The sequence below is a fragment of the Molothrus ater genome, chromosome 13 (genome assembly GCF_012460135.2).
Source record: "Molothrus ater isolate BHLD 08-10-18 breed brown headed cowbird chromosome 13, BPBGC_Mater_1.1, whole genome shotgun sequence".
NCBI lineage: Eukaryota > Metazoa > Chordata > Aves > Passeriformes > Icteridae > Molothrus > Molothrus ater.
Genome location: NC_050490.2, coordinates 1,134,215 through 1,148,342, shown reverse-complemented (window position 1 = coordinate 1,148,342; position 14,128 = coordinate 1,134,215). Strand labels below are relative to the sequence as shown.

Below are 14,128 nucleotides of genomic sequence, written 5' to 3'. Positions count from 1 at the left end.
TGTGAATTCATCATATCTAAACTGAATATGAAGGGAAATTGCTAGGAACTTGCTGGCTGTGTGTTGTCTGCTGTTCAGCTGTGAAAGCACAGTAACTTCTGCTTTGTGCCCTGTTCCCTCAGGTGGGGCAGCAGGGATGGTGTCCAGGATCACTGGCACTGTTGGCAAAGGCTTGGCTGCCATCACTCTGGATGAAGAATTTCAGCAGAAAAGGAGAGAGGAGATGGGTCGGCAGCCAAAGGACTTTGGGGAGAGCCTGGCCAAAGGAGGGAAAGGCCTGTTAAGGGTAAGGTTTGGGATGAGTGTTTCATGTGCCAGCTTGTTTCACCTGCAGGAAGTTTGAGATCTTTTTTGTTGGTTCATTAACTAAACAGAAGAGACAAACAGGCAGTGGGTTTATAGGAGACTCAGTGTAGTGCATCAGCTGTGGTGTTTGAGGTCATGTTTCTGGTCACCTGAGGAAGTGGAGTTAGGATTTGAACAGGAAATAACACCAATTTCTTCTGTGTATTGTATCAATAAATAGTTACTCATATTCAGGAAATGTGTTAGGTAATTAAGGTAACTGGGCCCTTGTAGGTGCACAGGTTGTGGGAATTGGGAATGAGCTACAGCTGTGAGAAGCAGGTGACAGCAAAGAGCCATGGAGTGCCCAGGGGCACTGAGCAAGCCACCAAAGGGAGCAGAGGGCAGCCAGGGGCAATGCATCAGCATGAGGGCTGTAAAAGGTTGGGCTGAAGAGCAAGAGGAGCAGATGCTGGCAGCCTTGTGCAGTGCCATGGTGTTAGTCTTTGGGTTGAAGCTTTCTGAAATTGTGTGGTGATACTCTGTGCATCATGGCCATCTCGAGTGTGACACGTGCTGTGACAGGCCCGTACCTGACCTTGCAGTCAATTCTGTCTTTCAAGTCTTTGCCTCGGTTACAGTTTTCTTAAAAATATTAAGAGAAAAAACAAAGCCAAATCCCCTAGCCAAACAGTGTTTCTGATACTGAACTTTACATTACAAAGTATTAAAATAAGGATGTGAGATAACAGGTTACCCAGTTGGACTGGCAGCATTTCAGTTTCTCATTGGGAACTTAATTATCTTTGTTTTAGGGTGTTGTTGGAGGTGTGACAGGCATCATCACTAAACCAGTAGAAGGTAAGCACAAAGGCTGCATTGCACCGCTTAAGTGGTTTCTCAATACTTGACAATTTATTTTGTAATGTTAAGAAATAGCAACCAAGTATGGTGATGCTAAGGCATAGCAAAATTTTTATATTTCTTATTCATATGTGAATTTACATCATGCTTTCCTCAAATGTCTTTATATCTGTTGTTGGCTTTACCACCTTTTAAACATTTGTATGGTTAAGAATAGGTTATCTCTGTGATTTACTTTGTTAGGCCTGCTGTAGTACCCAATTCATTGTCTTAAGCCAGAATAAAGATAGTAAAAATAATAAAGTAAAAATCACCAGCTGAAAAAGTTTTTTGGGGCTCCAAAGGTCAGAGAAATCTTAAAAAACAAATTTGGTTTTATGCCTGAAGTCAGTATTTGTTCCTGTTACTTCATGAAAATGATAGATGATCAAAAATATCCAGGATAAAATGCCTCTTATTAATCTTCAAGTGGCAGTGATTTAAATGTTGGGAGTCAGCTGTAACTGTGTGGTGTTTTACAGCTTTTTGTGGTACTTAGATATGTAGTCCTTGTCTCTTAGGTGGGTGACCACACCTGCTTTCTGAACACTCCTTTGGTTCTCCCATGGTTATATATCAGCAGAACTATGTAATTTTGAGATGGAAATAGTTAACTTCTATCATACTTGTACATCTTAGTATCTTCAGAACATTTTGTTATTACTGTCAACCTATAAACACTCGTCTATTGGCCAATTGTCCAGATGGGAAGTGTGAGCAGGAGAATCTTGGTAACATCTCAGTTCTGGGCCCTTCAGAGGCTGGTAAGGTGTAAAGTGAGCAGTGATGTGTCTGAGCAGACCAGGAGGCAGTGGGTGACTTTCCAGCTCTTTGTACAATAGCACTCTATGCAATCACTGCCTGTGGGCTGTTTCCAGTACAAAACAGCTCCCCTGTAGCAATAATGGTTTAATTCTGTGATGAAGTAGGTCATAAAAACATTTATTTTTCTGTTTCTATTCTTTTCAAGGGGCTAAAAAAGAAGGTGCAGCTGGATTCTTTAAAGGCATTGGAAAGGGGCTTGTAGGAGTGGTGGCCCGCCCGACGGGAGGCATTGTGGACATGGCAAGCAGCACCTTCCAGGGAATTCAAAGGTACAGTGCAGGAGGAAGTTCTCCTCCAATGGTGGATACCAGGTGGTAAAATGCTCCAGTGCCACACAACTATTTGCTAAATACAAAAATCAGGATGCTATGTGAGGAATGTCCAGTAGCCTGTAACAAATCTGTTTTATGATGACGAGGAAATTGCTGCTTCGGAGAACGTGCTGCTCTGTGGTAGTTCAGGTAGACAGTAACTAATCACTGTGCTAGTTCAGGCAGACAGTAACTAATCCATTTTTTCATTTTGCTCCTTCCACTGAGGAGAAACAACTGTTCAATTGACTGTGAAAAACAGCCCACTGAAATTTTCTGAGTAAAACTTCCCAGTCTGAAATTTGGTTAGCAGTGCCTTCTTGTGTTTTAATGGGACCTTTGGATAGTGTGTTAATAAACTTGAGAGCCCTTAGTAACTTATCTGCATTTGGGAATCAACTTCTCCAGCATATTCTGTAGCTGTTTAATTGACAAGTGCTACTTTTGATTTATTATTAGCAGTGTGTCTTACTATTTACATCTGCAGGGTACCCAGGATGTGTAAGTGGGATGTGTGGCAAGTGAAAGGCTGACTTCTAAAGATGTACTGGTGAAACTCAGACTTGTATTAAGCTTAGCAGAATCATGTTGCTCTGTCTGTGGCAGGGTGGCAGAATCAACTGAAGAGGTGTCAAATCTCCGTCCCCCACGCCTCATCCGTGAGGATGGCATCATCCGGCCCTACAACAGGGTGGAAGCTGAGGGCTATGATTTATTTGAGGTATGTTTTGACTTGTAAACACAGTTAGGGTTCCATAAAGGATTAAGTTGCAATCAATCTGTAGCAGTCATTATCTGAAGTAAAAATTTGGCCCAGCATAGTTAAAGCAAGCCTGGATAGCAGGGAAGGCCCAGTGCTTGGAGTAAGCTGAATGCAAAATGGAAACTGCAGCATTGCTGTTCTGTGGTCTTCTCCATGATATGTTCACTTCTCATACTCTAGAAGGAGGTAGTAGGATTAAAAATTATAAGGATTAAGATTTAAAGATATAAACCCCCCCCATTTTGATAGATCCAGATTTTTGTCTTTATAACAAAGCTAAGGTTGGTTTACAGACTAATCAATAGACCTTGAATTGTTTGGTTGTATCAGCAATTAAAAAACTGCATGAATTTTCATAATAGTGCTGTTTGGTTTTTCCTTATGTTGTTCATAATGGCAATCTGTCATAGCTACAGGCACTGTGTGGACATTTAGCCTGCTTTCTCATGTGGATGTGCCTAACATATGGGAAATGAACAACATGAGTTTTCAAGTTCTTGATAGTCAGAGTCTGGTTAATTTGTATTTTAGACTTTGTGTTCTTAATACTTATCTTTAAATGCTCATTTAAATGCTGATTTTTGCTTTACTCTGTTGCTAAAAAGTTGGAGTTAAAATAACTGTCTGCATTAACATTTTGGATATTTGCTAGTTGCTTGTACATGGTCTTTTAATCCTTATTCCCTGTTCTGTTTCTAACATTTCTTTTCTTTCTCCTTCTCTCCTGGCATGCAGCAAGAACTGGAATAATGGAGTAAACATTTTCCGTATTTCTTGTCTGTTTCTCTCACAGTTTTTCATCTGCCTTAAGTATTTAGATAAAGGGCATGATTGCATTTACCATGTCCTCTCCCCTTCTCAATCTTTTCTGTGTAGCAGTTGAATAAAACAGTGTTTGATGTTGTCCAGGCTCAGAAAACAAACTTGAATAACCATCTTCAGTAAGATTAGATGGGAGAGGCAGGGAGGGTTTGTTTCCTGTATATTTATTTTTCTGAGGATGCTTAGCTCCTTATGAATGGCAACAACAGAAGGCGCTTGGAAAAAAGGATCACGGTAGGTTAGATCCTGAAATTATTTATTTATTGGTGCTCTCCTAGAGGTAGGGCAGAGCAGATCTTGAGTAAAATTTAAAATAGTGATAGAGAATGGAATTTACTTCTGGGAAAATGCTTGTAATTTCAAGTTTTATAAAAAGTGCTGAGAAAACCTGTACTTGTGGTTTCTGTGCTGTGCCATAGCCCTGACAGCTACACACCTACTGACCCACTCTGCCTTCAAGTTACTGCTGCTGGTTCTTTGGGAATTTGCTCAGTTAAACATACAGCTAGCTTAGTTGACTCTGGCTTTTATTCACAGAATCTTCAGGGGCTTTGCTCTTCAACATAAAAAATAAGTATAAACTTTCAGCTGTTAACAGGAATTTACACACACACACATATATAAATAAGTATATATGCATTTCTATACTAAGCAATGCCATAAACATCATTACTAATACATCTTAGAAATTAGCAAGCCAAGCTTAAGCTGTTGTCAGAACAAATTTTTTGCCTATTATATGGGAAAAAATGTTGAACGGAAACATTTTTGCTGGTAATGCCTTTTAGAATGTAATGGTCAATTTAAAATTATTCAAAAGAACATTTAGTGAATTTTTTTAGATGATTAAATGACATTAAATTGTGATATACTAAGCAGGCCAATTTTTTTATTCTTGAGGTTTTTTTTTTTTTTTTGGGTTTTTTTTTTTTTTTTTTTTGGTCCTATGTTTTTTTACATCTGGCAAAAAGCAAGAGGTGGCACAATCAACACAGAAAATTTGATATTATGCAGTTGTTCTACATCTGGTATTTGTATTTTTCTTAAGATGTGTAGATTGGAACGGGATACAAACCAGGAATAGATCCTCTGTACAGTTCACTAAATACAGTTGGTTTCTTTCAACGAGTCACTTAATGGAATACAGGAGAGGTTTAATTAACTGTTCTTGGTTTTCGTGCTAGAGGTCAGTGTTGGGAAGGCTTTGTTTGCTAATGTAAGCTAGCAAGCAATGTAAAGCAAAACAGGGCAGTGTCCTTACATGAAATTGGATATTTAATGAAAAAAATGAGTCAGAAAGTCCTATGTGCATTTACAAGTTTAATCGCAATAGATATTTTTGGATCCAGTTTTGATCCTATATTGCAAGTAGTTCAACCAGGACCCACAGCTTCTCAACTACTTTAACTACATTCAATGCATATGTCCCTTTAAAATAAATATAAACTCACAGGGTGGAAAGCTTGTAAGGTTACCTTAAGGATCAGATGCCTCAGTACCATCCAGTGATTGGATGGAAAAATGTTTTACTTAATTACTTTTGTGTGAAATGCAGGTATTAGGGCTTGTCCTAGAGGAGCAAACATGCAGGTTTTAAAAGAAAAGATCCTTATTCCAGAGGAGAATGAGGGTTTTGGTGCAAACTGAGGGTGAAGTAGATGAGTGAGTATTCCAGAGGAGAATGAGGGTTTTGGTGCAAACTGAGGGTGAAGTAGATGAGTGAGTATTCCAGAGGAGAATGAGGGTTTTGGTGCAAACTGAGGGTGAAGTAGATGAGTGAGTATTCCAGAGGAGAATGAGGGTTTTGGTGCAAACTGAGGGTGAAGTAGATGAGTGAGTATTCCAGAGGAGAATGAGGGTTTTGGTGCAAACTGAGGGTGAAGTAGATGAGCTGAGTTGTGTAAAGTTGTTCCTGCAGTTCCTTGTCCCAGCAGTGCTGGCTGTGATGTCTGAGGGCTGGGCAGGATGTGCTCAGCGAGTCCCCAAGCTGGGAGTGAGCTGTGCTGTGGGCAGGCTGTGCCTCAGCTCACGGCCAGCCTGGGCAGCGCGCTGTGCGCTTTGTTACTCATCAATGCACAGCAGAGCTCCCAGGGCAGTAGGGCAGCTCTAGCAGAATTGTTTTCCAAGGAATCACTTCTCAAGAGTTGTAGTCATGGTGTGAGCAGTGCTGGAGCTGAGTTTTGCAGGAGCAGGTGCTGGGAGCCTTTGGTGTGGTGGGGCTGTGCCTGTGCTGGCAGCGCTGTGGGGCCCAGCTCCTCAGGGCTGCCATGATGTCACTCATGCATTATTCAATGCCTGTGGCATTACTTTGTTTCACATCCCAGTTAAAGCATGGAGCTTTATAAAGAATGCAGAACACCTCATGAATAATTGAGGCAGGGTGGTGAGACAGTGTTGTGTGGCAGAGCATAGACTGTGCTGGAAACTGCAGATTCTATTTCTGCTTGACTCACTGTTCTGCTGTGTAAATCTGCATTGGTTCTTTCATTTCCATGTAAAATAAGAATGAGTTAACTTCTTCAAAGTGCTGTAGTATGCTCATTAAAATGACAGCTTTTGATTAAGATGTCTAAATTTGAAGAGTCTGCAGATCATGGAGTAATTTACATCAAGTGCAACCTCCTTTTTACATAATGCCACCACCATTGTGCTGGCATCTATCAGGTGTATTGAGAATAGCTCACAAATACTGCATCTTTTAGGCACAGGCCTCAGTGGGAGCTCTTACTTTGGTAACATATTGCATGTAAAATCTAAAAATGCTATTGGGATTGTTTCTCAAGTTATGAGAAACAGGCTTTCTCTCCAAAGCTTTGAGTTTGAATAGAGAAATATGCTTATGAATAAATCTATTTAAATATGTGGCATGTCTAATTTCTTCATATTCAACAAAAGGATTCAGAATGTGGATTGCAGCCTTTGAATTACAGTCCTCACATGGTGATGGGTTTTCTATTTCTTCAATTTTTTACTTGTTTTTGAAACAGCTAAGGTTCAGGTATAAAATGTGAGTTCATATTTTCATTTTAGTCACATGCTGCCATGTTTCTTCTAATGTTTTGAAGAGGCTTTGAGATAAGCAGTTTTTCTGGCATCTTTTTTTTCTTTTCATATGTACACTGTACAGTTTCAGAAATTTTTAAGATGGTCAGAAAGGGATATTTTTTATAGAAAATGTTGGTTGACCCTATGGTTTTGCTTACTGAAAAATGCTGGATTAAAATGCATTTCAAAACACAACATCACTAGAGAGCAAGTCTAGGAAAACACTATGCTGTTGATTTCAGCTCTTGAATATTCATCCACTTTTGAGATTAAAGGATTTTTTGGAGTCAGTTGTGATGTATGATGATGCTTTAAGATATTTGTTGAACTTTTGAATATATGAAAATAAAATGCAAATAAAAAAAAAATCAAACGTTCTTTTAATTGATTCCTATGTAAGCTGATCTTTCAATTTTGGTTACTGAAACTGCATAGAATAAAACCTGTTAATCACAGACAGCCAAATGTGGAGTCAAGTGCAGCCTCTATTGTCATCTCATTGGTTTTTGGGTCCATCTAAGGAAATAAAAACGAAATGACAATTTACAAGAAGTAACTAAAAACCTACTGAATTCTTAGTCCTTCCTCTTTAGGTTATTGTTACTAGTTTGTGAGAAACTTGAGGATTTACTGTTGTAGAGGCTGAATTCCACAGTAACAGCTGTAAAATGAACTGGAAGTCATCCTACTTTGCTCTGAAGAATATCAAACCAATTCTGGGGCACCCATTTGCTAAAAGTTGATCTGAAGTATTTGCATTCTGCATCCAGGCATTCTTCCTTATGTTTCCCCATGTTTCTACACAGGAGCTGCCCATTTTTCCTTAAAACAATTTATATTATAAAAAAGGTGCTTGTATTGACCTGCAGGGTACTCTTGACTTTAGTCAATACCTTGGAGGGTATTGACTAAAGTCAGTATACATTGACTTTATACTTATATAATTGTCTTACTAATTAACCACTATTTATAAGTGTCTTTAAAGAAAGACTTACTGCATATTAGGAAAACCAGTAGTTGATATAGATTTGTTCTCATACCCACTTTGAGGCTAGGTTCCCACTGGTAGCATGTTATTAATTTCATACTTTTATTTTTCCTGCATGATGTTTTGATGTGTATTCCTTTCCCCTAACACGTTCAGGTATCACTCTGAGTCCTGCTTGTCTTCAATCCAGTGTTACTGGGAGCTTGATGTTGGGGTGACTATGAGCCTGTACTCTGTGCTTGTCTGTGTGGTTGATGGAATATTGTAATCCTGGTGACATGCTCTAGGAAACATTTTACTGTAGTCAAAGAGTGTGTACAGAATGGGAAATCTGAAAAGACCTCAATGAATAATTGCCAAAAAATCCTAGGAGTATCATAGGATCCTATCCTTGAGTACTTTGTTTCAAAACTTTCTCTGTGTTTTTAGGTTGTCACTTGAGTTGTGGTTGTCTAATCAGAACGTGATGAGTGATTTAATCTGCACTTTCACACACCTTTGTGTTTTGGGTATTGTTGAATGGTCATATCTGCTCAGTTCAGAGGCCTGATTTTGAGGTGCATTGAGAATTTGTATCTTGAGAGTTTCTTTCTGAGGGTCTGAGTCATGTGCCTTATAAAAATGCATGACCTTTGCAGGGTTTTCACTCTTGAATGAAGCCTGCAGCGTGGGCTGTAGAGAATGAACATTATTAAACAATTGCTAGCACAGAAAGGAAATCAAAGCTGAAGAAATAGTCTGATACAGCAGTGTCAGTGTTCTACCTTTGAGTGGAATGGATCAGTGACTCAGCTTCAGGACTGAGAGCACTGTGAGAACCTCCCTTTAAAGAACTAACAATGAGGTAACTTTTCACAAGGCTTTTGAATTCAAGACACCAATTTGTGGTTTTTGGTCTTTAGTGTTTTGGTTTTTTTTCAATTTGATTTTTTTTGTTTTGGTTTGGGTTTTTGTTTGTTCTGTTCAGCCCCATAATTATTTTCTGTTTCTGTTTCAGAAGTTGCACATCAGGAAGTTGGAAAAAGAGGTTTATCGATACCACTGTGCAATTCCAAGAGGCAGAAGAGCAAATCTTATTGTTACCAACAGGTATTAATTTTGAATGCTTTCTAAGGGCTTGACATGATTTCAACTTGGGGATTAAATATCTGGCTAAGTCTAAACTGATTGCTCTTCTCTGCCAATCTATTTTCCTTCTCTATTTTCTTCTTTTGTTTTTTAATATTTTATTTTGTTTCCTTAATGGAGAATGTGATTTAGTTGTGATGTCAGAGCTGCATACTAATTTGGGAAGATGGTTTACTCTGAGATCAGTGATCCTTTCATCTTAGTGGGGGGAAATAGTCTTTTTTTCCCTCTTCATTTCTGATTTTTCAAATTAGCTTCTTATAAGTGTTTGCAGTCAAGCTAACAGTTTGGTAATACATGTTTATAATCTTGTTAATTAAAGAATATTCGAAATGAAGTCTTAGGTCTTTGTACCAGTATGAAAATTATTTAAGTCATCTGACAAGTTTTAGAATTCAAGATGTCGGCAGTCCCAAGTTTGAGGACTCAAAACTTTCTAAATATGCTTAGATAATGAAAAGGATTATGATCTCCACATCCCACAGGTCAGCAGTTTGTACCTTGCCTGAATGTGTGAGAGAGGCTCATCCATAGTAAGACCATGGAGGTTTCCCAGTGGGGTTTTTTTTAATAATGACCAGCCCAGCTCAGATTTCAGGCTGCAGATGGACGAGATTTCAAGGCCATGGATGATAATGGGGCAGTTGAGTTGTTTGCAGCCTCAGCTAAATGTGCAGTTCTCTCCTTAGCCCAGCCCTTGGCCTGCTCATGGTGTGTGATGTCTTGGATCATCTGTGGCTTTTAAAAACCAAGTGATTGTCTCAGAATGTATGAAGGAAATACGTGTGCAGGGTGGCTGAGTGGATACTTGTAATCTGCACAGAAGATGCCTTCTTAAACAAATGCTTTCATTTTGTTTAGTTTTTCTAGCAAAGTTCTAGTCCCAGGGAGAAATTGAGTAAAAACACTTTTTTTTTCTTGAACAGGAGAGTGATATATGTGAAAGAAGTGGAAATCTTGGGCCATTTAACAACAGAGTGGGATTACTTATTTGAAGAATTCATACGTTATCCCTCATATGAAGCAAATATTTTAAAAATTACTGTTTGGGTAAGAATAGCATGTAAATTTTCTTCTGTTTAATACTCACTAGAGGTCCATACATGCTTTTAGCTTATTTATGATTCTAACTGCTAACTTAGAGACTGTGTGACAGGATTTACTGAAAGTTTCTTGAAAGTATTACAGTTGGGTTGGACAGAGACCATGTTGAAATAATCTCACCTGAAGTTGGCATTCAAACCATTTATGTATGAGATTCTGCATTCTTGTTTTGTGAGTCATCTGAAGCATGTTTTTGTTCCCTTCTGCAGGAGGAACAAAAGATGTTCCAAAGAAAGGACAGTACAGGTCATGAATGTGTAAAGAATGTTCAGCTTTGGGATGAAGCTACAGCAAGGGTATATATATTTTTTTTAATTTAATCTTCTTTTCTTATGATATTCTTAACTGTTGTTGAAACTAAGCATGTAAAAAGATGGTAATGTCCAGAGACTTGTTAGAGAATAGGCTGCTGTGCCTGAGGACCATTTACCATAAATTTGTGTTGAAAAATGTGTTTTACCAAGAGTATGATGAGATCAGATAGTCCAAAGCATTCAAGAGAGTTTATGCAATAATAATTTAATGTTGAAGCTACATAGTCTTAGGGTTTGTATGTTAAAGCTCATTAAAGGAAAATAATTCCAATATCTAAAGTAGTAGGTTGTATTAAATTCCCTGTAGTCTGTAGGATTCCACATAGCTCCTCATTATTTCAAGATCACCTAAGCCAGCACAAGTGGACCTTGTATGCACAGGCTTATTCAGATTCCTCCCTCCTCCCTCCCCACACATATTTTTTCTACCATTTATCTCTAAATGTTTGTTCCTGTTAGTGCCAGGGAGGCTGGAGTATTTGGTGAGCCTTTGTTCTGTGGATGGTTGGATCTTGTAGGTAGCTTACCTAAGGTGATTCATCAATTTGGGGAAATTCCAGGGTACTTCAAGAATAGAAAAATTTACCTAGGAAACCATGTGTGTGACTGTAGTGTACCAGGTGATGAGAGAGGAGATGTTCTGATACCAAATGTGAACCAATTAGGTCCACAGTGTCTTGGGAGCATGCTTGAAATTGTAGCTGCAGTAAATGGCAAGTCAGCAGATGGAATCAGAACCAGGGCCAAATTGCTGCTATTAAATTGATTGAGCCTCCTAAAATAATGGGTTAGACTGGGAAGGAAAAAAAATGCTGTAATTTTGAAACACTTTATATACTGGAGGAGTCTATCTTAGTTCTTCACTGTGTCTTGTCTAAAAATGCTCCTTCAGCTTTCTCTTCCATGCTGTCCAAATCACACTTGGCATTAAGTAATTGAAATCCTTTTAGTTTCTCTGTATCTTAGTGGCATGGCCAAAGCTGGAGCACAGAACACACAGGTCATACTAGAAGGAGACTTCCTTGTGTTTAATTACCTTTTTTGGGATTATTTCCTAACTGCATTTTGCTTTGCTAATGTTTATGCTGGTATCTAGACATTAAACATTTATTTTTCTGCTCTCACCTGCAACACTGCCCATTTCCTTTTTGTGGATTTCTGTTCCTGTTCATCACTTGAATATTGTGCATATGAATCAGGAGCTAAGTACCAAAATCAGACCAGCCTGTGTGTGTGTGGGTTTACATCTTTGTTGAATTATGTTTTAGTAGCATCTTGTGGAAGAAAAGTGCTACCTGCTTTCATTGTTGTTCGCTCTCACTGTGTTGTTTTGCAGAGGGTTTGTGGTGCCATTCAGGAAGCCCTGGCAACACGAAAACAGGAGAAGCTGGTGAAGAGAGCATCTTTGCAGTGGAGAAAACCTTAAATGCTGTCTTGATAGGGCAGGATTTGTCAGGTTTGACACTTGGTATGCAATTTTCTCCCTAAAATTGATTAGAAGCAACATGGAAACATGGGGCAAAAAGTGAAACTAAAATACCTGAGGTCTTCTTTCAAAGTTAGCAGCCATCAACACTTCAGTTTTAGAAGTTATGCATCATTTGGAAGGAATGGGTTTCTAAAATATGCATTTCAGTTTAAAAATTCCATTTTTTGATAAAATGTTTTCTCACTCTGAAATTTTATTTTCTGCCCTTTTAGTGTCAGAGATTCTAAAATGAAGTGGTTACCTTATTTGCATTCTGAGGTTATGGTTTACAGACCAGTGGTTGTGGTTGTGGTGTTTTTTCAGATGAAGCACTTCTGTTAGTGATTGAAACAAATTAAGAACTCTATTTTAGACAGCATTCTCCTTAAATGATTCCACACAATTTAGCTAATATAATTTCATCTCTGAATGTTTAGTATTAGAAAATACTGCATTGAAGCAATGTAATAATTTCTATATATGAAAGAAATAGGTTATTGTTGTCTGGAAATGTTTACTTTGAAATGTTGTCACATTGTAAATGAAAATCTGCACTTTAAAAATGGGAAATATTATTCACCTGTCATGTGCCTTTTGTATGGTTTTGGTTGTGTCACAGTAGCCTAAAGAATTCTCCAGGAGGAGCAGCACACTGGGTTTAGCACTGGATGTCAAAAACTTGATTTAAGAAATTAGCTCTCCATATTTCAGTGTGCAGTTACTCCACTGGAAGAATGCCATCTCACTGAGTTAGAACTCACTTCTGATGCAACCTTTTTGTTGCAGTTGCTCTTCCTGAAGGCTGTCAGCATTCAGTTTAACCCAACAGTTAAACACAGATTGTATGCCTGGAATGAATAACCCCATGAACTTCCTTGAGACAAGTTCCATTCTTACCAGGAGGCCCATCCATAGGTGACTGAGTCAGGACTAGAGGAGTGAACAGGTTTGAGTTCAGTGATCAGTGAACTGGGAGCTGTTGCTGTCAGATCAGAAAATCAGTGTCCTTGCAAAAACTCATGAAAATGTGACCTTCCTCTTTTCCTTTTCTTGGAAACAATATGTTCTATTTCTTCCTTCTCTTTTGTGCTAGATAACAGCTGTAGATACAAACTTGATGAACTAAAATGACAGTATTTTTCTACAGATCCATAGAGTGCACCAGGCCTGCATTTTTAAACTCTACATTTAAGGGTTGGTGCATTGTATAAATTCACTCTTTACCTGTACCTGTGAGCTCACCAAAGTTAGAAAGTTTAAGATATTTGTATGCTGCCAAACACAGAACTTGTAGAGAGCATTGCACACGTGATTTGATTGTTGTTATATGCACATGGCTATTAATCCACTTTGCTACAAGGGAAAAATGTGGTACAGCTTTAATTCTTGCTATCACCTGTTTTCTAGAAAACTCTGCTCAACAATAAATAAAATAGCTGTCCAGCTTGTATGTATATCAAGTTCATGTTTAAAAAAAAGACAATAAATTTTTATATGCAAGTATTTGTGCTATGATTTAAAGTTTTGTTTCTTCTCAAAGAAGAGTGCTTTGGTTTGCCTCATGTCACTGACACTGTGAGAAAACCATCAGACTACAAAAGAGCTTTCTACAGCTCAGCACTTGCTGCATCTTGTGTTCTGACACTGAGGGACAGTTGTATGAGTACTGCCTCTTAATTCATACTTGAAAATAGATCTCACTTCAGTCTGCTTGGTGCATCCTCAGACAGTATCACGTGCCTGCTTTTAGGTGAATTGGAGCTTAGAGCAGTTCTGAAGACACCTTTCTGACTCCAGCCTTCTGCTTGATTCCCTTGTATACTTCCTCATGGTTTTGATAAACTTTCTGCCTTGAACTGTAAACAGGAGATACTTCATTTGCTCACTTTATATGTGGTTAGGTTCAATGAAGAAAATTCCATTTCAAATAGTCTGAAGAAGCGCTAGGTTTTGTTTTGAGCTGCACATCTTTGCAGTTTGGGTTCCTAGCTGAATGTGAGCTGGTAGATGACCTCCAGCTGGAGTGATGAATGACCTCCTTTACCACTTGGACCAAGAGGACATCAGAGAGGAATTCATTTCTTGCTTAAATGAAGATGGATGTTTGGGATGAATGGGTTTCCAGTGCTTGTCCTGGGCTTACCTCTGGTGTTCCATTCCACTTTACCATGT

General features: G+C 38.6%; 1 protein-coding gene across 1 annotated transcript in view; it reads left to right on the top strand.

The window, feature by feature from the left end:
• The window catches only part of VPS13C (vacuolar protein sorting 13 homolog C), a 76,924-nt gene extending 63,465 nt beyond the window's left edge, over positions 1 to 13,459 (top strand). Inside the window, 8 exon segments of the mRNA XM_036389308.1 lie at positions 123 to 286; positions 1,101 to 1,146; positions 2,159 to 2,282; positions 2,931 to 3,045; positions 8,940 to 9,031; positions 9,997 to 10,120; positions 10,384 to 10,470; positions 11,825 to 13,459. Coding sequence (XP_036245201.1) covers positions 123 to 286; positions 1,101 to 1,146; positions 2,159 to 2,282; positions 2,931 to 3,045; positions 8,940 to 9,031; positions 9,997 to 10,120; positions 10,384 to 10,470; positions 11,825 to 11,914 — 842 coding nt within the window. The 3' untranslated portion in view covers positions 11,915 to 13,459.
• The last annotated feature ends 669 nt before the right edge of the window (positions 13,460 to 14,128 follow it).